The 23,381-nt window shown below is 38.5% G+C and overlaps 1 protein-coding gene across 1 annotated transcript in view; it reads left to right on the top strand.

Moving 5' to 3' along the window:
• Positions 1-491: 491 nt before the first annotated feature.
• Positions 492-23,381, top strand: part of ARHGAP42 (Rho GTPase activating protein 42) — a 144,514-nt gene continuing 121,624 nt past the window's right edge. Inside the window, exon 1 of the mRNA XM_054654655.2 lies at positions 492-1,046. Coding sequence (XP_054510630.1) covers positions 893-1,046 — 154 coding nt within the window. The 5' untranslated portion in view covers positions 492-892. The remainder of the gene's footprint in view (positions 1,047-23,381) is intronic.

Raw genomic sequence — 23,381 nt, 5'->3', positions numbered from 1 at the left:
TCATAGCAACCAAGTGCTATGGCAGAACAAGGACGTTCCCACCCTTGTGTGTCTGCCCGTCCCTGGGGCGCTGCCCGGCCACAGGCTGGACGCGCACACGGGGCAGGCTGGCCAGGGTGCCAGCGGGATCCCCTGCCAGAGCAGGCCCGCTCGGGCTGGCTGCCTCCGGCCCCGGCTGCCGCGGCTGCTCCGGCCGAGGCAGGAGCCCTTGGGCCGGCATCGCTCCTGTCCGAGCAGCGCGGCTGCTCACCGCTTGACCCCACACAAACCGGCCTCCTCCACGCGCACTCTTTGCAATGCCCCAGTGCCTCCGTGCCCCGTGGGGGATCCTCCCTCCCGACTTTGCTCGGGCCGTCCCAAAGCCCCTGGTAAAGGAGGCGGCGAGCGCCGGACCCCGCTGAGCCGCGCAGACCCTCCGCCTCACCCCGGGCCGCAGCGGCCCGAGGCCGCGCCGCCGCTGGAGGGCAGAGCGCGGAGGGGCGGCGAGCGAGGGGCGGGCACTGCCGGGCCGCGTCCCCGGCGTGTGAGCATGCCGCGCCGGGAGGAGGAGGAATTCCTCGGCCGGGCCGGAGGAGGTTCGCACTGGAGTTAGCGCCGGGCAGGGAGGAAGAGCGAGCGCTGCCGGAAGCGGCGGAGCGGCGGCGGCGCTGGGAGCCCGCGGTGTCCCGCGGACAGCGATGTAGCTGGGTGACAGCGGCCGGAGCGCGCCGCCTCCGCTGCCAGCGGGCCGGTGCGGCGGGTCGGGAGCTTCTCCGGGGAGGCGGCGGCCGCGCCTCGTCTCGCCGCTCCCCCGCTTTCCCCTCTGCCCTCGGCACCGTCTCTCGGCGCGGCCCTCCCTCCGTTCCTGCCTCCCTCCGCCGCCGGCCGGGGGGCTGCGGCCGCCACCGCTGCCATGGGGCTGCCCACGCTGGAGTTCAGCGACTCCTACTTGGACAGCCCGGATTTCAGGGAGCGCCTCAAGTGTCACGAGATCGAGCTGGAGAGGACGAACAAGTTCATCAAGGAGCTGATTAAGGACGGAAGCCTCCTCATCGGGGCCCTGCGAAGTGAGTCGGGCGGTGGGACCGGCGGTGGCTGGCAGGAGAAGGGGCTTCTTTTGTTTGAATGGGCGCCGGGCGCGGGCTCCCCTGCCGGCAGCCGCCGAAAGGCGCCTCCTCAACTTTCTCTGCCCCGCTCCCTCCCTTCCTCGCTCCCTGCCGCCTCGCCTCGCCTCGCCCGCGGCGGGGCCGGGTGGGTGTCCCGGGGGAGCGGGGGCGGCGCGGGCCCTGCCTCGGCCCGGGGGCCCGGCCGCGCCCTCCCCGCCGGGGCCGCGGGCAGAGCGTGGGCGCCGCCGGGGCGCGGACCGGCCAGGTGGTCCCGCCTGGGGATGCGGGCAGAGCCCGGGGTCGGGGCTGGGGCGGAAAGTCGCCGTGTAGATCGCTGTACCCCACGGACCAGGCGTGGAGTGTTGCGGTGGGGTCTCTTTTTGTCACGCTGGCTACTAGTTGAGTGTCTGCATATAACGAAGATATTCGTAATAAGTGGGCAAAGTGACATAATGAAGTGGATTTATAGGGAGAGTTTATATCTTTCCCCCCCCATCCTGTCAAGTCTTCATGTTGTAGATGAACTTTTATGTATTTTGAAAGTTCTGAGAGCAGAGAAGCACGAATAGTGCAGTGCTTTTAAAGGTCTGTGAGTTGAGCAGTGACAGCTTTCTGGGGCATGAAAACAGCAGTCATGCTCTGAAGATCATGAAGTGAAAGCTGGGAATCGCCCACGAGCGCCACTAGACTCGGTTTGTTCTCCCGTCCTGTAAACCTTGCCACCTACTTCTTGTCTTTAACTCACCTTGGATGTCTCACCTGTTGCCCAAAGTTTTCCTTCACGGAGAGCAGAGAAGTAACTCTCTTTTTGCAACATGAGATAGTAAAAAGAAAAAATCGCTTTAATCCTTAAAAATATCTGCCACATTGTCACGGTATGTCAGTTTTTGTCGAGTAGTAGTACTGTTTGTTATGTGGATGGGGAACAGGTGTTTCTCTGAGCTCTGTAGCTCTTAAGAACTGTTTCTGACCCGCAGTCCAAAGCCAAAGTTTATGTCCTTACCTAGGAAGTAAAAATTGTGAGGATTTTGTTTGCCCAGCAGTAGGGTTGAATTGTACTTGTTCATGCATCAATTGTATATTTACAGCATTGTGTTTACATAAAGCAGCTACTGCCTTTTTCAGAGTTTTTTCATATAGATGCATGTATTTCTAGACACATCTAAGTTTTAGTGAGTAGCTGGGTACAAGCTAACATCTTATGTGAATTTATATTAAATTTAATAAATTCCTGAACCCATGCCCACAGGATGTGAGATGACCAATTACACAGAAATAGCACTAGTGTGTGTGTGTGTGTGTGTGTGTCAGTCTATCTGTATCTCTGAAAACATATTTTTCTCTTTATAGGCAAAAAAGTTTATTTATACTTTAAGCCTTTCTTGTTGCTTAAAAGCTTTCTCTGTGTAACAGAAAGTTTGACCTTGTTTTTAGTAGTAAAAGCTTACTATTACAAACCTGGTCCAAAAAATAGTAATGACAGATTAGGATACCACATGAGTACTTTTTTGACCTAGACTAGCACTGAGAGCTGACCGCTTTTGGGTCCAGATCAAATATGAACAAGCACAACTTTCTTCTTAGGCTGTCTGAAGACAGGCTGAGAGGTTGAGGCTGTTCAGCCTGGAGAAGAGAAGGCTCTGGGAAAACCTTCCTTCAGCTCTCCAGCAACTAAAGAGAGAAATACAAGAGCTGGAGAGGGACTTTTTACAAGGGTTTGCAGTGAATAGGCCAAGGGGTAACGCAGTGGATAGGTTTAGATTGGATATTAGGGAGAAATTCTTCATTGTGAGGCTACTGAGACTCTGTAACAGGTTGCCCAGAGAAACTGTGGATGCCCCTTTGTGGAAAAGTTCAAGGCCAGGTTGGGTGGGCCTTGAGCAACCTGGTCTAGTGGGAGGTGTTCCTGCCCATGGGAGGAGGTTTGGAACTTGATGATCTTTAAGGTCCCTTCCACCACAAGCCAGCTTATGATTGTCAAACACAGATTGCAGTAGAACAAATATTGTATTTGAGAAGTAATTTAAGCCCTGATTCTGAAGTGAGTAATCCCATTAGTTTTGGGGAGAGCTCTTATGAGTCCTTGCAGGATTTAGAATAATATTCTGTCTCAAGTAATGACTTCTTAATTTGTAAGTTCTCATGATTTTTCAAACCTTTTAGTTCAAATGTTATTCTATTTGACACAAATTGTATCCTATATATAGATCTAGAATGTATCCTATATACAGATCTAGAATGTTGTGTCTTTTAGCCTTAGAAAAGTAAAGTTTGTTTTGGTATAGTAAGAAATCTTTGTCCTCTTGTTCATTTCAAATCCCTTGATTTCCTGGCTGTGTCATTCTTCTGTAGAATATTGCCTTAATTCCTGTGTTAGGACTGCTGAGAAAAAGTTTGGATTTTTTCTCAACAATTTAGAAATCCTAGACTTATGCTCTAAAGACTCTGTTGTAGATGCTGCAAGGTCAGTGTACCTGTTATAGCAAGTAGCACTATTGTATATTTCTAGAGCACAAAAATTTGACTTGTTTAAGCAAATTAGTGGCTCCTACTCACCTTTAAAATCAGTGAAGTGTAAAATACTTACACAAGCCTTTTATTTTTTTCAAATTTCTTAAAATGTGTTTGAAAATCAAATTGTGAAGTAGTTAACTCCAGTGATAACTCTATTATTTGATTTTTGAATATTTAATAACCTTAAAACCCAGAAACAAAACAGGCATTATTTACCAAGTTTTATCTCTAGGTGATCTAGCATTTTTATTTACACATCATTTTGTAGGATCGGTTCTGATGGGGTAAAAAAAAAATGGACTGTGCTGTAGAGCTTCAATGGAAATGAGTTTTGGAATATGTCACCCTGACCATGCTTAGAGAAGAGACAGTGAAACTGACTTAATACAGTTAGAAAACACAATATTATTCTAAAGGTTGCTATGTGTAAGTTTCATTATATGAAATGACAGCATGTCCATGGTTTTTCAGGAAAAATTAAACTTCTGTATTACAAATGTTACAAAATTTTAATATTTTCACAATCAAATATTCAAGTTACTGTAACAATGCAATGTTTATAAATACCTGGCAGATTCCACATAAATTGAAGATAGAACAAATATGCTCAAGGTAGTATGCAAATATTTTGCATTTTATTTGGAGTGGTCCCAAAATGAGTCAGACTTTATTTTAATGTGGTTTTGCTAAGTTAATTCTGGAGAGTGCTGCTTCCAAGGTGGCATGCAGAGCTGTAGTACTGTGTTCCATGAAGCAGCAGTTGACTATTGTGAATACAGTAGGAACTGATAAAACCAGAATTGATGTAAAATCCTCAGCAGCTTTTTCCTAGTATTTTTTACACTGTTTCATTGTCTTTCTAAATAAGCAGGATTCTGTGAGTAGCCCAGGGCAACACAGATGATATGTTTCAGTTTAGCTAGATGTTAGCATCCCATCTGCATGGCCACTGTGCCAGCTTCAGCCTTGCCCTACAATTAGTATTTATACCAATGGACTACACTTCTTTTTTCAAATCAGCTGAGCTACTAAATGCATTACTATCTCTTGAAAGATTTAGTTTATGCATGTAAGATGTAATGCCTATTATATTAAAAATTTATCTTTTGACAGAGCTTTAGCCCTGTGTATAGGCACATTTAAGTAGAAGCATATAATCTTTTAGTGCTCCCAGAAGAGGGTTTTTTTGTTGTTAACTTAGGAATTAAGAGGGTAAAAAACTTTATAGAACAAATGGTTTCCTGTTACAACTGACCTTCTTGATTATTAGGTAACTGGTGAGTTCATAATTTCTTCAGCTACCTAATTTAGTAGATCTTTCAGGTGCATGTTGAAAGTGTATATGCCTAAATGATTCACATTGTGAGGTCCAGCTGTAGAATGACTCTTAAGGCAGAATTGATATTTTTCCTTTGTGTTCATTCTAGGTTGTTTTCAATTAAAACATCAAGTCTGTTTTCCCCTGTACTTACTCCAGTCATGTGCTTCGTAATTTCTTTGTAGTTATCTTCCGAAAATGCAACCTAGTCTAGGGTGTTGTCCTATAGATTATATAGAAAATTCCATTACAGACTTACTTGTATACTTTTTATTTCCATAATAGGCCTACTGACTTGCCAAAGTTAATGAATATTGTATTTAACAATCCAGAAAAGTGACATTCATATTGTACAGGTGACCTTACAGCTCAGTGTGTGCAGAAGCCTTTGTTTCTCCCTCTGATTTTTGCGGCCCTCTTCATCTTAAGTCTTGTCAAATTCACATATTTGAAGATGAGAGCTGCCTAAGTTTTGGGTTAAGTGGTTGAAAGTTAAGTATATTTACAACTGTTTTAAGTAATACTATACTTTTTCAAGTGTCTTAGAATGATGCAAATAGCAATGCAGAGATGTGGTGTTATATATACATGTAATATAAATAAGATTTAGCAGATATCTTTAGGATTTTGTAATTTAGTAGCAGTCATTAGTTTTATTTTATTACTTGACCCAAGGAGAAACAGACACAAGATGGAAATACTGCCTTATGCAAGGGGTGCAAGGGGATGTTATTTACCAGGGTTTTATTGAAATTTCTCATATAAAAAGACTCTTAAGTTGTTTGGCATATTTCAGGGTTTTCAGGAATGATTCACTTCTCTACTAAACCTAATAATGAAAATACAGTGATGAACCTGTTTACACACAAGAAAATTTTGGGGATTAGCTCCCTGGAAAAAAAAATGGACAAAATTACAGCATAAGAATTTATGATCTTTTTATCTCTTTGGGAATTCATTTTTTTCATGAAAAAACGAAGCGTTTGTATCTTTCCAGAGAGATGCATTTTCCCAGATATCTTTGCCTCAGATATTTTCATAAGATTGTCTTTGCAATGTCTTTTCCAGATCTAAGTGAAGCAAGACTGAGTTCATTGAATACTGACTGCTGAAGTTTGATAGCAGTCACTCTCCCTTATTTATGTAGCTGTAGCTTATATTTTTTAGTCCCTAAGTACATTATCCCCAATTAAAAAAAAAAAAATCCCTCGTAGTATTGCTATACATAAAGATATGATGCTAAATAAACTGAACCATATGATCTGTGTTGTTCTGGGGTATTCCCAGAGTCACACATACTTAGTAAGTAAGCATTCATGACAGTCAGCAGCAGCTTCATGGAGTGCACGTGGTCATCATGCCTACCTCTGCCCTGTCCTACAGCTAGTATTTACAGGGAGAAACTACATTTTCTTTTATCCCACTTAAAGGAAATTGAAACTTACTCGTTGCCATTAGGTTTTGGTTTTGAAGTTATCTGTTCCATTGCTGTCCTGTTACTTTAGGCATTTGTAGGGTCCTGTGCAACCTCACATGGTGTCTGCAATATCTATGGATTATGGATGTAACTGTCAAAAACATTTCTAACAGTGTTCTGCCTTTTATGCAGAGATACCAACAGTAAGCTGGTTGGTGGCCAGAGAAGGATCTTAATTGCTTCCTCTAGTGCTTAAAGCAGCTGCAGTCTGTATCATATTATCTTTAGCCAAATATATGTGAAGAAAACAAATATCAGGATGTAGCAGACTGTTACAGAGCATTATTTTCTGGCCATCATATGATGTTTAATTTGGAACCAGTAGTACCTGCAAGTGAATTTCCATACTGTCAGTAATGATTACTGTATTAACAAAGACCTTGAATGACTCAACATGGGTGTTCTTAAGCCTTAATATTGAAACTGGTATTCTTTAGAGAAACTTGGTAATTGGATTATGTCAGGCTACCAAAGGAGCAGTTTCAAGTTTCAAGTGCCATATGAAATGATATCTCTGCTTGAAAAAAATATTGTGGATTTTTTTTTTAATTAGGATTTTTAAACTGATTTCTTTAAAAGGTCAAATTTAATCTGTTTCTGAATGGGCCAGTTGGCTCGTTGTCTACTGTGTGCTTCATTGCTATGAATAAGATAAATGAATTCTATTAATAAGAGACCAGCTGCTTCAGGAATATTGTCTTTACTACAATGGAAAATATGATGTTGTGGTCACTGAACTTGTCCAGATCTCTTGGGTTTTTTGTGGGCAGAAGTGCTACAGCAATTTGCAGTTTCCTGTAATAGTAAATAACTTCATATTCATCCTCTCAAAAAAAAAAAAAATACAGAGGACAATGCAGTCCTTCTTCCTACTGAATAAGTAAGCCAGTGCTATATCTTTGCCTTTTCTATTTTTCCTTTTCTCAAAACTGTAATTATAAATAAATCTGGAATATAGAGAAATTTGGTGCTATGGATTTACTTTATTACATCCAGTCTTCTGCTAGTATTACATAATGTAATCCCTACTTGTCAAGCTCCATTTTAAAAACAATTTTTATTCTTTCTATTTCTGCTAGAAGGCTGTTCTAGAACCTTGTTACTCTGAGAGCTGGATAACTCATTAAAATTAAATTTAATCTGGAATTTCAAACTTGTTTATGCTAATTTTCCTTTCACTCAGCATTGTTGTTTACTTGGATTTGCTTGGTGAATAATCACATCCTTTTGCTGGACTGAACAGGCTGTTCACATCCTCTCTTCTAAGAGGTTCTCTGGTTTCTTGGTCATTTTGGTAGCTCTTTTCTATGCCTTTTTAAATTGACTTTTAAGTTTTCAAGAGCTCTAAAAGTAGGGAAAACAAAGCTAGTATAATAGTTTTCATAAGTTTTATCTTTCCATATTCTGTGAGAACATCAATCATTAAATCAAATCAATGCTTATGGTCTTTTGACTGTGTAGTGCTATGGATTCCTCAAGTGTATGATTAAAGGTGAAAAAGTCTCAGGATCTTACAGGCAGTAGCAATGAAGTACATATTTAAACTGACAAAAAATAACTTGACCTTCTTCCATATTAATATTGAATTGAAGTACTGTTGGGCAGTAATGTAACGTCCCATTGGCACCCTGTGAAGTGCAAATAGCTTTCATTAGAAAGGTATATTTCACAGCAGGTTATAAACTCCAGGCTACGTTACAGTGTAGTTTTTCAGATTAGTTAGAAGTTATCAATTTAAATCACTTCCCTCTTCTGAATTATGCAAACTTGTATTTCACAGGATACAAAAGCTTAAACATGTTACTGCACTCTGGTGTTTTGATTAATATCATTCAGACATGGCAAAACAGTATGGAAATGCTGTATGTCTTAAGAAGTCTTGCCTTCTTGTAGCTCAATATTAAAGCAGGATACAAGGTGCTGCAATGCCTCGGTCATATGATTTGTTCTCATGTTGCTCATGTTAGTTGATTTGCAAGTTGATTAAAGAGAGGTTTGCATGCCAGATGTGGGTAATAGTGTCTGTTTACAAAGGTACTCTTGGTCTCAGAAAGATATTATGTAAATCAAAGTAGGTATCACCATTAGGATTAATTTTCTACTATAAAAGCTTGTAAGTAAAATAAACATCATGAAAAATAAAATAGGTAACAATAAGAAGAATCTATTTGTGATTTTGCCAAGAGGTTGGACTGGATGACTCTTGAGGTCCTTTCCAGCCTGGTATTCTGTGATTCTGTGATTTGATTCTGTAGAACCGTCTGTCTGAGATAGCTTCTGATGTCTCCTCGCTTCTGCTGCCCTCCTCCATCTCTACCTTGTCATGTAAACCCAGTAAAGCTCTTCTCCAAGTGCTTTCAGTGCTTCTGCCTTTGGAAGAGAAACATTTTGGTTCCTCTTCTAACAAGCAGCTGCAGTCTAGGCATTTGATGACTGAGACTTGTTTTGTTGTTCATGGGGACAGGTGAACTTAGGAAAAGAATAGGGGAATTAATCATTAAAAAGTTGCAAAAGCTTTTAATTCTTTTACAGTATATCTTAGATGAAGTGGTCATTCAGCTGACCTGTTTAGACTTCTGTTAAGGATATAATTTTTTTGTGATTACCCCCTCATGCTGCTTTCTGCACAAAAATGCCTGGGTAAGAACCTGGTTCCTTCTAGAAAATTATCAAATATAAAAATCATCTTTGTTCTTTTTCTCCAAGTTCTCACCTTTGCCACTGTCTCACCACCATGCACAGAAAAACCCCACAATACAGGAAGTAGGGTTTCCTAGTAAAGACATTTCCTTTTGAGTTAAGTTCTTTGTTTGCTAATTGAAAATGCACAAGAAGAGAGAACTGGATTTTTTTTTCTTCTGCTGTAAAAATTAGATTAATTTCAAGAAGTGGCCAAATGTCAGTGTAAATATGGGCAGATCAGTTCTTAAAAGCCACAGTTCTTAAAAGTGCAGGTCATATTTAAATAGAAGAGCAGAGAGATTTGCAATGTTGTGGTAGTACATGTTGATGTTCAAAAACCTGCCTAGATTATCAGTAATGTCAAAGCCTTTGGAGCTCTGGGACCATGCTATTCAGAAAGTTTGCAGTCCATTCCTTCCATCTTCTCACCCTTTTCTGGCTTATTTACCTTTAACCTTTGTTTACAAAGGATGAGGAGGAGTTGAGAGAGGTAGAAGTAGAGAGAACACAAGAACTCATCTTCTGTGGAATTTACTATTTGTATAAACTGTTACTTTAAATCCATGAATATTTTAGAGGGGTGATTTTCCTCTAAGCCTGAAATTATTTATAAGTTGCAGGGAGCATGCAGAAGAAACTTACTGCTTTGAAAAAGCTTGCTCTGAGCCTGAGGTTATCAATTAAAAAAAAGTTCCCTTTTTGAACCTTTTCATGTCTAGAAATACCACTGCCATTAAAACAAGCTGTATAATGATACTTCAAGAAAAAAAACTAAATACCTTTCCATGCTCCTCTTGTGAGTTACCAGTTAGCCTACATACACAGGGGAGCTGTGGAGCCATGTCGCTTACCTTCCAGGAAACCTTGAAATGAGTAAGACTTGAGCTTTACTCTAGGAGTGGTAAAATCCCCTTATTCTGAGGATAAACAGAAGTTATGAGAATTTGAGAGTATTTGAGAGACTGATCCTGCTAAAACATATATGTGTAAAAATACATCTCTTCATTTGTAAAGTGTTGTCAATTATTTTACCTTTTAGGGTAAATAAAAAGTATTTATAAAATATTTTACTTTGGATATTAGGAAAACTTTTTTCAGCCAGAGGGTGGTTGTGCACTGGAGCAGACTCCCAAGTGAAGCAATTATGGTAGCAAGCCTCCAAGAGTTCAAGAAGTGCTTGGGTGATGTTCTCAGGCACACGTTGGGATTCTTGGGCTTGTCCTATGTAGGGCCAGGAGTTGGACTTGATGACCCTTGTGGGTCTCTTCCAGCTCAGGAAGATGTCTATGAAGCTGCACTGATTTCCATATTTCTATGAAGAATCTGTTTTAATACAGAAAAAGAAAAATTAACTAATTGCTTCTTAATGAAAAGTAATAGTTGGCTTATAATAAAAAATTTATTTTGTTCTGAGTACTCAGAGATGCTTTTGTGAATCTTATCTCATGGTATGTGTTATTTGCGTACAAGTCAGTGCCATCAAGAGTTGGGCTTTGGCATTCTCAGCACTTAAAGGGTTGGTTTCTCCATCTGAGTTGTGCTTTGAAGAGGCAGAGAGTAGGAACCAGGCAGAGGTCCAATAGTACAAAACAGACCTGAGGAAAATAATCGCCGCTTTCAGTTGGCATCAGATCTGGTTAAGCAGGAGTTGGTTTAAGCTGCAAGTAGGTGGGGTTAAAATCTTTGGGAATATTAATTTTTGATTAACTATTTGCAGATACTGAAATGAAATATGTCTAGTACTACTTCTTCCCCTCTCCTGGTTTTTTGTTTCCTCTCCCAGTTTCAGCATATTATTGACCAAGCCTGTTCGTTAAAACTAAGGAAAAACAGTGCAAATTGGAAAAACTAACAGTAATTTGGTAAGCATCATGAATGCTTGATGAGATGTTTTTTTTACTCATAGGTCTTTGTCTAGGAATTACTGACTGGTTACTTTTGTAGAGGTTGGATATGAGAACTTGTTACCTTAATTTGATAAATTTATTAATATAAGTTAGTTCATCTGAAGTAGCAAGGAAATACATGCACTACAGGTTCTCAATATATTTTCTTCTTGATAATGGCCAGTGCTTCACTCTGGTTTTTAGAGGGAATTCCCTTGCTTCTTGTTTTTAAGTGTGGTGAGACTTCTGTGGGAAACATGCTTTTCTTTTTTGAGAGTTGAAAATTGTTAGAATCACAGCAAATCATTCTTTGTTGTCCTTGCATAATCTTTTTGGGAACATTTTCAGCAAGTCAAGAAACAGCAAATGTGGCATGCCTACAGGGCAGCTAACACTGACTGTGGAAAGTAACTGGCTGGTGGAGAGGAAGATGAGTACATTTAATAAGGTGAACATGGGCCTGCAGGCTGACAGATGCCAGAAGTTTGTCTGCAAGTATCAGTTAAAGGATTTTATGGATAGTTTTTGTATTTATGGATGTTGAGTCTGGTCCTGCTGCTTGTTTTCTGGAGAATGCTGAAAAATTGTGAAGGCACAAAGAAGACCCTTTTGAACATTTGAAGAGCATATCAACATGCCTCAGCTTCTTGAAGACCACAAACACCATGTAGCACCATTTTTCACCATTACTTAATCTGAAAGTTAAAGATTTATTTATATTTATATATTTTTGTGTTTATATTTTTACTTATATCAAAGGAAAAATTATTGATGGGAGGTTTTGCTAAGAGATCAAGGTGAATGAAGATCCAAGTGTTGGCAGAAGCTATACAAATTGAGATTATAAACCTGCAACTGCAGAGCTAGTAAGATGCTTCCTTAAGACTATAATGGACTCTTCATTGCTGGAAAATCTTAAATTGTTTGGATTTTTTTTTTCCCTAAATTGAAGTCTTGTTCACTTATACCCCTTGGACTTGAAGTACTAAATCCTGAAACTCCTGGTCAGGATAGCAGGGCTTGTTGATCACAGTTTTTTTCCTTGCCTGAAAAAGAAATGTTTTCAGTCTACTTGCAAGTAATGAAGTTACATTCCTTGAATGTACATGTGTGAGTGAAACTTTGAAATCTGTGAAGAATACATCCTTAAGACATTTTACTTTAGTTTAATGTTTTTTGTGTTTAAAATACTTGCAAGTAAGGCCTCAGATGTTTCCTTCTGGTACTCTTTACTTTGGTATCAGTGTTGTGATTCAAAACAGAGGTGCTATGCTGTAGTGACTGTCTTGGGGGGATGGTTTTGGTGTCTAGTTTTGTTTTGTCTTTTTTTTTCTTTCCTCTTTCTTAGTTTTGAACACTAGACTGTATTATTTTAGTGTATGTACATGCCTGTGGAAATATACATTGAAACAAAACCAAATAGTTGAAGATAGTAATACTATCTTTCTTTTCATATATACAGGCACTAAATAGGTTCAGCTAAAGTTGCTGTCTTACAGGTACGTAAAGGCAGCAAACTTAACATTTTTCAAAGATCCTTAATGTCAGGAAAATGCGTTTAATAGCTTAGCTTTGTTATCCTGTTGAGATAGAGATGGTCTGAACTACTTAAAAAACCTTAAAATTCTCACAGTTCCTGTGTATACGGTGTTTTGTTGTCTACTACCATGACTGGTTTAATTGGAAACTGACATATGAATACAGAGATGTGTCTCAGCTGATTCTTGTAGGCATAAATGTAAGCTTGGCAATAGACTTAACAAAGATTTCTCAAAAATACAGTCAGTATGGTTGGCTTTTTGCTACGTGAGCTTAGAGCTGCTGCGTCTTTGTACTGTTTGGGAGCCTAAGGTCAAATGAGAAATCCAAAATATTTCATTTTATGAAGAGGCGTTTAGACACAGCAGGATATTTCCTGTTTACATAGCCAAATCTTCTTTGTATGCTGAGAGATTTCCTGATTCACTCATACAGAATTTTCAGTTTGCCCTTTAAGCTATAGCTTCTGTTGCTTAGCTGGTTGAAGATGCCATCTTCTGCACCCCAGCCAGCATGACGCAACTCATTTTCCCATGAACTGCTGGGATGTTCGTCTAAGTCTTACCATCTTTTGTTTATCCCCAGATTGCAGGATGAAAGATAAAAATGTTAAGGTCATGTTCAATAAATTTTTTCAGGTCTAATTGAGAAGTGAAAAATTACAAGTTTTGTAAAAGTACATTTTTTTGCCATTCTTTTTTCTCTGTAATCCTAGAGACACATTGGTCTCTGGTCTAAATAAATTAAACTCACAAATTCACAGGATCTGCTGATTTCCTTTAGTTCCACACAACCTAGGAACTTCCATTTTTTATATTCTCATACAATATTGATAGCTTTACATAGTGCTACTTTTTCTGTTTCGTGCCTTCTCTGTGTTGTTGAAATACAGCAGGTTAAAATGTTTATTCTTATTCTGTTTGCACTGCTACAGCACAGCAATAATGCAATTCTTTATTTTGTTGGTTCATTTAGTTTTACTCTTGTCTCTTAATGCAGCATATCCCAAATCTCCCTGGGAATGGTAATCATCTTAAATTTACTAAAATGGCATTGCAGATCATGTGGATTTTTTTTCTCCAACAGCTTTCTGACAGCTTCCAAATAGTTTGTCAGTGAAATATGCATTATGCTGTCACAACTCCTCACTGATGCTCCAGAGCCTCTCTGATGCTCTTTATGAGAAGCCAGAGTTGTCAATGCACCTTGAGGCTTCAAGACTGTTTTACAATAAAAACTCCCTTGCATGCCTACTTTTGTCACTTCTCTTGACGAGTCATTATGGAGCTCTGAGTACTGTGTTGCTGGGTTGAACATCAGTTTTGCAATGTTTTCTTAATGTTCCCAAAGGAATCCATGATATTTTGACAAACACTTCTCTTGTTCCTTTGTAAATCAAAATGGCACTTGAACAGCAATGCATTTCTACAGATGGAATAAAACACAAGACAGCAGTGTTACTCTTACTAGTGAATGGGTTGGGGGGGATGATGTTTTAGTGGCTTGGTATTTTCTTGGTTGGTTGGTTGGTTGGTTGGTCTGGATATCTTTTTAAAGCTTATTAAGTGATATAAATCTTGATCCCACTTCCCCTTTGTGGGATATGCAAAAGAGGCTGAATGCAGTGAAGATGGGCAGAGACTATGAGGTTCTGCACCAGTGGGAGTTGAACTTTCTGTGTATCATTCCCATGTCTGGATTCTGGGCAGATATCAAAGTTAAACCAGTTGTATGCCAAGTTCTTGCCTTTCTTCTTGTCACTGTTATCCCACGGTAAAATATAACCTGTGATTTTGAGAGATTTGTCTTTAACTTGTATATTTTTCCGTAAAAAGTACTTTAGTTTTTTTCTGTATATAAGCAGGTGTTGAGTAATTTAAATGTCTGTTAAGTGTTATGGGGCATTTCACTTCCATCTCAGTTTCTACATATGCCTTTAGGTTGAAATTTTTTAAAAAAGTTATCTATAAAAGCATTAAATACCACTTTAAACATTTGAATTACAATTTTACTTTGCTTGATTTGGATACTTATAAAACAGACACTTTTTAGTATAGGAGTGGGATCTTAAAACAGTTGATTAGTATATTTTATTAAAAGTGGCGTTTATTTTTTTCTGAAGCTAAACAGATTGTTCAGGTAATCCCTACTGTCAGTGCAGTAGAATTTTTTATGCTGCTGTACATCATACTGCCAGCAGACATTTTGTCATACTGTTTTGTTAAACTTTATTCAAAGTATGTTGGCTCTTTAAATATGAAGTCTCATACTTCTGTAACTCCTCATTCATTCCAGTGAGGATTGTATTTGTGCTTCTCAGAGAAATTTAGGAGGGAGGATTTATGGTGAGATCCAGATCTGCAGCATGGCATTTGGTCTCTCAGAAGTCTGCTTCTGCTTGAATGCCAAGTATATGGAAAGTTTGGTTGTTTTTTTTTAACAAACAAAACCCCATAAATTGATAAGCACTTCTGCAAAACCTGATTATTTCCCCATGAAACAAATTAATGTAGTCAGTAGTTAAGTCCTATTATTACTGAAGTGCAAGTTTCAGGTTTTGTGAGGATACTTAAGTTTAGATTTGTGTCAGCATCTGTGAAATCTCACAGAGCCATGCACTGTGCCTTCAGACCTCCAGAATAAAACTGGCCAGTCATTTACCCTCACAGAAGTGCTGAGCTTCTATAAGTCAGACAAGGAGAACCTCTAAATTGTGTAGCCTTCTGCTTAAAATTTCCCCAAGTGTCATCAAATAACTCCTTTTCAGAAAGAGCTTTATCTTACCTGGATTGAAATCCAGGTGTCCTGTTAGGCTCCACACCAGTCTGTGAGAGCAGGTGAGGAGTTCCATGATTTAAGTGTGCACTGCAGGAGCAAAAATGTTTCCTTTGTTGTATGCCTGCTGCTTATTTTTTTTATCTGACAGTGGCAATTTTTGTTCTATGAGAAGTAGTAACTGTTGTCTGTATATATTGCCTGTGCTGTTCATCTGGGTTTGCTATATATATTTTTTAAGGTCTTTTCTTTCTTTGTTCTTTCAGGTTTTGCTCCCCAGCTGCTTTGAAAAGTTCCAGTCTAGTTAAGTTTCTACTTTTAAGTTAGCAAATCTGTCCTCTGGTTGTCCTTTGTACCTTCTTTCTGCCCTACAATGCCCATTCTGAGTTAGATTGAGTTAGATTGCAAGAAATGGAACTTGCAACTTCGTGGAATATTCAAGGCAAGAATGCATCAAATAGTGATAGTTTCTGCTTTTGGCATTCTTTCCCTACTAGGCCTTAATATTTGTGACTGTCGCTGATTGTTGCATTGATATTATAAAATAACTGCCTGCATTGACTCCCAAGATCTTTCAAGGAGTATTAAATCTAATGTAAATAGCGTCTTTATGTGGATATAATTTTTTTTTTGCCATGTGCATTAATGTGTGCTTCCTAAATATTATTTTCCTATATCACCTTGCCTTCTTGGTACTTAAGATTCTGAAACCCTTCTGCTTTTCAAGAAAGGAAAAAATGAAAGTTGATTGTGAATACATGTATCAGCAGCAAAATATGTTACTCAGTGTTAACACCCTTTTTCCAATTTGATCTCCAGATTTTATGATGGGTTTGATGAATAGTAAGACTCCTTGGAGATTCAGAAAGGAATTATTTGGCAGGAAAAAGAAGTGTTAGTACAGAAAATCTACTAAAGTTTGATTCCGTTACGAGAAGCTGTGGCAACTAAGTTAAGTACTTGCTGCCTTCGTGCCCTGGCAGTTGTGAAACCAGTTTGGTTGGTCTGTCCTGTAATATTCCAGATGATTGAGTATTTTACTGGCTGAAAGCCCACATCCTCTTGTGTTTCTTTCAAGATAAATACTTTACACAGCTGGAATATGCACTTTGCTGAGTTCAGTACTTAGCAAAACTGAAGCTAAAAGAAGAGCCTTCTGCTATCCTTACAGCTCTACTACTGCCCTACCTTGATCTTTAAATGAAAATATTTGTTTAGACTGTAAAATATTATAAGGATTATGTAGGTTGCTTATGATATTTTCAGAAGTATAAAAGAGCAAGAGCTAAATGCTCTTGAATTCTCAATGGAATGTGATTTTTTCAGAAATACATCTCTCTTCACTCAAAAAGCTGTTGTGCTAGCACCTCGTGGTATTGCTTATCTGTGGTGAGATGATAAAAACCAGAACCTGACTATTATGTGCATCCAGAAACATGTTCTGTTTTTTCATGCAGTAGGACAAACCCACAAATTATGAAGTGATTTTTTAGGTGTATTTATTGGGAAGCTATATACCGAGTAGTGAAGTTAGCAGCTGCATAATCTTTTAGCCACTTGAGTAATTTGGTTCAAGGAGACTTCTTAAGCTGAAACCTTTACTAAATTTTCTTGCCAAGACTGAACTTTTGAGAGTTATTATTGGATTTTGTTTTTCTTTGAGTGAAGAGAAGTTTCATTTTTCATGTTAGAAACAGGAGAAGGAAGGATTAGCACAAAAAAAAATCAGCACCTTGAGTGTCATCACTGAAAAACTGGCACTGTAAGTCGTTTTTGTTTGACTTAGTGGGTGTTCTAATTCTAAGTAACTGTGTGCATATTTTGGTGACCTCCAAATCCAATAGGAAAATAATTCTCAGTGAGGCTATTTATGTCAAACTTCATGTTGATTCTCTCATCCATATTTATAGTTACTGTTTCCCACAATAATTTTGAGAGCAGTCTTTGCTTGTCTTTACCCAGTTTATAATTATTATTCCACAGTGATTTTTTTAAATTTTATTTTCAGACATTGTGGGAATTAACAGCAGAATGCACAGGATTAATTTATAAGTTTAGCTTGAGGGTATGATATCAAAGTTAAATTTGCTAGCTCTTTGGCCACTAAGTAATGAATGTGACCTGCTAGCATAGAGGTAGCTCAGATTATTTCAGTGTTCTGGGCTCTTGTCTGTGCAGAGTAGATCTCAGGAGTATTGTTTTGTGTTGCAAGGTGCTTGTAAAAGGATTTAGCAAGCCTGTCTTTATGAATAATTGGCTTGATAAGAGATGCTCTTGTATATTTAGGGAGCCAGAGGATCAGAATCCTTAGTAGCTGAGCTATTGCAACACTCAGCAGTAGTCATTATGATACCTCTTAAGGAGGTATAGATTGGGCATCCTTAATTCAGATACAATTCACAAAATAGGATTGACTTAGGAGAAACTGTCTTGCCCTGCATGTTAGACCCAAAGATATTTGCAAAACCATCTACTTATTGGTGGCTGTAATTTTAAATAAAATAATTAAAAATAACAAACACTATCCCTACCCCCTCCCCCTAGTTAGTGCCATGTTTTCCTCCTCTTGCAGCCAATATTTTAATGTGCTCTGTTTGCTTATGTCAAGGAAGGCAACATGAATATTTTGGGAAGGTGTTTTGCTTGGCTGTTAAATTAATTCTCCCAAGTAATTCAGAGACTCTTCATTGATTTGCGTTTATGAACTTGTTCAACTGCAGAGGAAAAACGATTACAGTCAATAGACATGGACCTCTGAAAGGAGTATCCATTGCAGTTAAGCATTTTACATGCTCATAGAAAAAAAAAAATCTGCGTTTGGGAGGCAGTGTCCAAAATCCAGACTACCATGTTTGTACTCTGTTTGTTTGGTTCGTATTGCTCATTGTAGATAGCAAATGTTGTCTAGACTGAAACTTTTTACAGAGAATTCCAGTTCCATTTTAAAAGGAATCAATGATTTCAGAATTGTGTCCAGTTACAGAACTTGTTTGGTTTTAAGCTTGCTAAGTATTCTCATGGTTTTTGAAAAGTATACTTTCATGGAAAAGTTCCCACTTGTGTTAAATTGAGTCTACGGAAGTCATAGTGCTGCTGGGCATTTAAAATAAGTCTTTAAGCCACTTTTCATTGAGAAAAGGGAGAGGGGGAGGCTGTAATGGAATGGAAATCCAGCTAGCCAACAAACTGTGAGGCATGCAAGGCTGCTCCTCCAAGTGCAAGTTCTTGCAGCAAACTTGAGGGAAAATAATGTTATGGTGAGGTCAGGGATATTCTGCCGTCAGTCTTTGGATAAAAATACAGTTCTAGGTTTAAACACCAAATTTTCCTTCATGAATAAATAACTAGTTCAGGCTCAAAGTGTTTCTGTTGTTTTTTTTTTTCTTCCTTCTCTCGGTGAATTATTGATTCATTGACTTGTTATTGACTTTTCCATTGTGTGTGGAAACAAAATGGGGGGGTATTTTCTAAAAGCTTTGTTATCAGCTATTTCAGCATTGTTTTGTATCTTTAAAGAAGGAATTTTTTTCCCATTTCTCTTAGTGAAAACCTCTGTAGGTTTCTACTAGAACTTCTATGCAAAGAAACACTTTCTTCAATATTTCTTCAGATACTGATTCTTGAGATGGAGCTGTGATGAAGTTGGATTGAAATCTTAGTTAGAATTAATCTTAGTTGGTGGAAATTTATGTTTTTTGAGAAAGAGAAATAACATCCTGCAGCACCTGAAAATTTATGGAAATGTATATGCAAAAATCCTATATTAAACTTACATGTAAAATATTCTAGAAACATCTTTTAGAAACATTAGAATTTAATTGTGCAAACCTTAATACTTGTGTCACATTTTTTTTCTTCTTTTTAAAATTTTTTTAAAAATGCTTGAACTAAAGTTTGGCAAATGACTGTTAAGCAAGTAGGCATCTTTGTGTGTCTGGTGTTTTAAATTTTCATGGAGACTGAGTTGAAACAGAGAGCACTAACTGCTGCAACTGGAGTAACCAGGCCTTCTGTAGGGACTGCATTAAATGGATCAAAATAATGTTGTGCTGCTTATTTTTTTTCTATTATTTATTTCAATGAAATTAGGGTCTTCACTCCTTTTAATATAAATCTATTTTTCAAAATTGTGCCCCCTTGGAAGAAGGAAGTTGCAGATTTTGTGGTGACAGGGAAGTGTGAGAAGTTGTGTGGTTGCAGCTCTGGTTAACATCTCCTGGTTTGACAGAATGGCATCTGGAATAATGGGCAAGGACCTAGGGAACTAGAAGGGCCTGCCTAATCACCAGTTTAGGGTGTGTGGCCTTAGGCAGTCTTGCTTTCAGCATTTCCTTCTGTAAATAGGATAATAGAGCTGCATATCATGTAAAAATTTACTTCTTTTATTTTTTCTAGATTTGGCATGCTTGAAGGCTGAGATAATTCCTTGTTTATTCCTGGACTTGGATGCTAGGCAGTGAGCAATAATGGGAGGAGGAAGGAGCAATACTGAACCCTGAGGAAAAAAAAAAAAAGTCACGTAATAGTTGTCAACATAGTGACTGCCCTCATGCTAAGAATAAGTTAGGAACATTTTTGAAGGGGAAGGGTGAAGATAATTTACATTTGCAAGGAATTCAGCTTTATAATCAGTCTTCATTGTAGCCATTTGTGCTTGGTAGTCCAAATAAACTTTTTGTCAGCTATTTATTTATTAATGCAGTTATTTTTACTGTGAAAAGTTATACTTAGTTTACCTCATATTACAAATAACTGAAAAAGTCCTTGTTGGAAGAATTACAGCCTTGTGATATAACTAAAGGTGTAATGCTATTTATTTATTAATGCAGTTATTTCTACTGTGAAAAGTTATACTTAGTTTACCTCATATTACAAATAACTGAAAAAATCCTTGTTGGAAGAATTACAGCCTTGTGATATAACTAAAGGTGTAATGGCCCACATCCTCTGGCTCTGGAGCTGTTGGAGATAATACAGCTTTCATCTACCTGCCATTGCCCATACACTGGAGAATGTCTCCTTGTGGTTCAGCCAGGAAGACACATCATTTTCATGATCCTTGCTTTTTCAGTGTGAACTCAGCTCCTTGTCCTATTGTTGCCAGTTGCTCAGACAGATGGCCCTGGATAAGTGGCTAAAGAGGGCTTACCCCATGGATTGGCTCATCCATGACAGTGATAACCTCCTACCAGCAGGTGCTGGTCATCAGCTAATAGTGTCTTGAGGCATTGAAGCAGTTACATAATATGTGTCCAAATCTTTCTACAAAGAGCATAAGCACAACAGTGCAGGGTTGGACATGAAGCTTATCTGGTGTTACATCCTGTCTCTAGATACGGGTGAGTGCTGTGCTGTGGGTTCTGTTTTTCTCTCACGCATGGCACTGACTGTCTAAGGCAGAGAAAAACAGCAGGCAGAGTGCAGTGAGGCTTCCACTGCCTCCAGTGGTTTGGGGCTTGAAGATTTCCTGAGCAAGGGGTTACTTATGTCTTTAATAGCTCTCAGTGGATTTTTCTTCTGAGAACTTGTCCTTTTTTGAGCCCACATAAATTTTTAATATCCAAAGTATCTGGTTATAGTGAGATTCATTATTTAACTACAAATGTTAAGAAAAAGCATCTTCTTGCTTTGTTTTGAGCTTGCTTCTTGCTCTGTTAGACAGCCTTTTGTTTCCATTTGGGAAACAACCATCATTTCTGTACTGCTTGTCATTTTGTAGAACTCTGGTGTTCCCCAGTTACCCCTTTCAGGCAGATTGCTGTGTGCGCATTTCTTGAAACAAGGGGTTCTTGCCATTTGCTTACCACGTACCACCTTTGCCTCCATTCCCTGTACCTTTGATATCAAGAGACAGTGTCAAGGAGTGAGACAAAATCTCTGTATAGTTTTTAAGTGCATGTCTCTTGTGGTTTCACGGATTGGCATTAATGATGTGTGTCTTTTCCCCCAATTTCAAATAATTACTAGAATTTAATATGTTTCTTGACCATGCCTGAGTGTAGAGTAATAAAGCAACCCAGTTATTATATATCTGTTTTTATGACAAGGTCTCATTTGCTCATGATAGTAGTTAGTTCAGAACTCATTACACATGCCCTAATATAAACACTGCTAGTACTAATGGATGGTAAGATTATTAATTAAAGGATATCACTCTGTCAGGAAGATAACAAGAGGATGTTTTCATATGTTCCTACATATTTTTTGACAGGGAAGTAGAACAAAATTCCAAAGAATTAAAATTTGAAAAAAATAATACATGAACTATGTAGAGAGCTAGTTGGTCCTTCTTACAAATTAATTGACTTAAGAGAAACTAGACAGGCTTCTGCTGAAAGTCACTCAAATTCCTTATTTTTGTCTGAGAAGTTAAGTAAAAAATCCAGTAAAATGAGTATGAGCAATATTTCTCTCTCTCTCTCTCTCTCTCTTTTTTAATATAAAGATCCTGTTCTTTGAAGTGGCTTTATACATAGAAAGAAACATCCTATGAATACTGGATTTTACAGGGGTTATTTATAATTCTCTCTAACTAAATGCAATAAATCTGGAAAGTAAAATGTAAAAACTATAAGTGTTAAGGGAATAGCCTCATGTATGTAAATTTGAGTTAACCCCAAACTCCTTGGGAACACTTAATTCTGACTTGTTTAAGCAGGAGCTCACCTGGTGAAACTGATTTGTAGTCGAGGATTTCATTAGTTAATGAAGCATATTTCATTTTGCTGTTATTTTTTTCCACCCATTTTTAGAATATGGGTATTTTGGTAACAGTTTTTTGAATTTATGATACTGCAAGTGATTTAATTTAAGCCCTCAGAAATGTATCTTTAAAAGACTTTTAAGTGCTTTCATTGTGACATCAGACTTTAAACTGCTCTCATATCTGTATTTTGTGAATTGCTTTCCTATTTTAAAGGGAGAAGACAGTTTAAACTAGCATGTTAAGCTTGTTTACTGTATGAAACCGATGTGTTTAGTATCCATTCTCTAAGTAGTGAAAAGTAGCTAAGCAGTGTGTAATAGTGCACTGGCTGTATGGTAGGCTGAATGGAAAAAATTTACTTTAGGCCAAGTTTGGTCAACACATTTAGTGACATTTAATGTCACTGAACAAAATTCTGCTTGATTAGGAATCTTAGTTCTGCCCTCCATATGTGGAAGTGCATATCTGACTCTCTAAACAAATGTAACATCTGTTTGTGTATGTGTGTTAGAACTCTCACACCCCCACCCCTATTAAGTGCAGTACTGAAGTACATCTGACTGTGGTATTACTTGTCTGATCAAAAGAATCTAATCAAGCATTGTATTCCTGAGCTTTAAGAGCCTGAAAGAATTTCATATGGAAAGTGTTTCATTTCCTTTAAAGCCAAGTGGTAATATTTTCTTCTTTTTTAAATAAACTAAATATACACATTTTAATTTTTTTCCCTCTCCTCCTCCTTCTGGTCTTACAACACATTTTACTTTGTTGCCCAAGCACAGAAAACTTGCCAGGAAGAAGGGTGAGCAATGCTTCTGTTTCCCATGACCCTCAACTCTAATGTTGTTCCAAGAGCTCACTACTTACAAATGCCTTGATAACTGCTTTCATTCCTTTCATCCCTCCCCCGCCATCCAGCACAGGCCAGTGGGACTGATCCTCCTTTGAGCAGCTCTCTTCGCAGAACAGGAGAATCTACTTAATGTAAAAATCATGGAACATAAAAGCATTGAAAGATATATTGCAGATTTTTTTACAGCTGAGGATCTGCATGATAATTGCTGCAGTGATTTATTCTTAATTTCATAGAAGCAGCTTCTTAGAGCTCCCTGTTCATACCAGGAATAATCCTCTATTTTATTTTTTTCTCTGGAAAGATATTTGGGTAGGGATATTAGTGAGGACATTGGATCTCATTCTACATGTGCACAGCACTGAGCTGGCAGAACTGATCTTGGTCAGATAGTCTGAACTCTGGCTCCTTAAGAATGTGTTGCAGCATAGGCTTTAATTATAGTCTTGTATCATATATTTCATTGTCTGCAAATAGACACATGTATTTTTAACATTTCTTTGGGTGCATAGTAAGATTAAGAACAAACAGAGAAAAATGTCTTTT

The sequence above is a fragment of the Agelaius phoeniceus genome, chromosome 2 (genome assembly GCF_051311805.1).
Source record: "Agelaius phoeniceus isolate bAgePho1 chromosome 2, bAgePho1.hap1, whole genome shotgun sequence".
Classification (NCBI taxonomy): domain Eukaryota; kingdom Metazoa; phylum Chordata; class Aves; order Passeriformes; family Icteridae; genus Agelaius; species Agelaius phoeniceus.
Note: the sequence above shows the minus strand (reverse complement) of the source record. Positions and strands in the feature narration are given on the sequence as shown.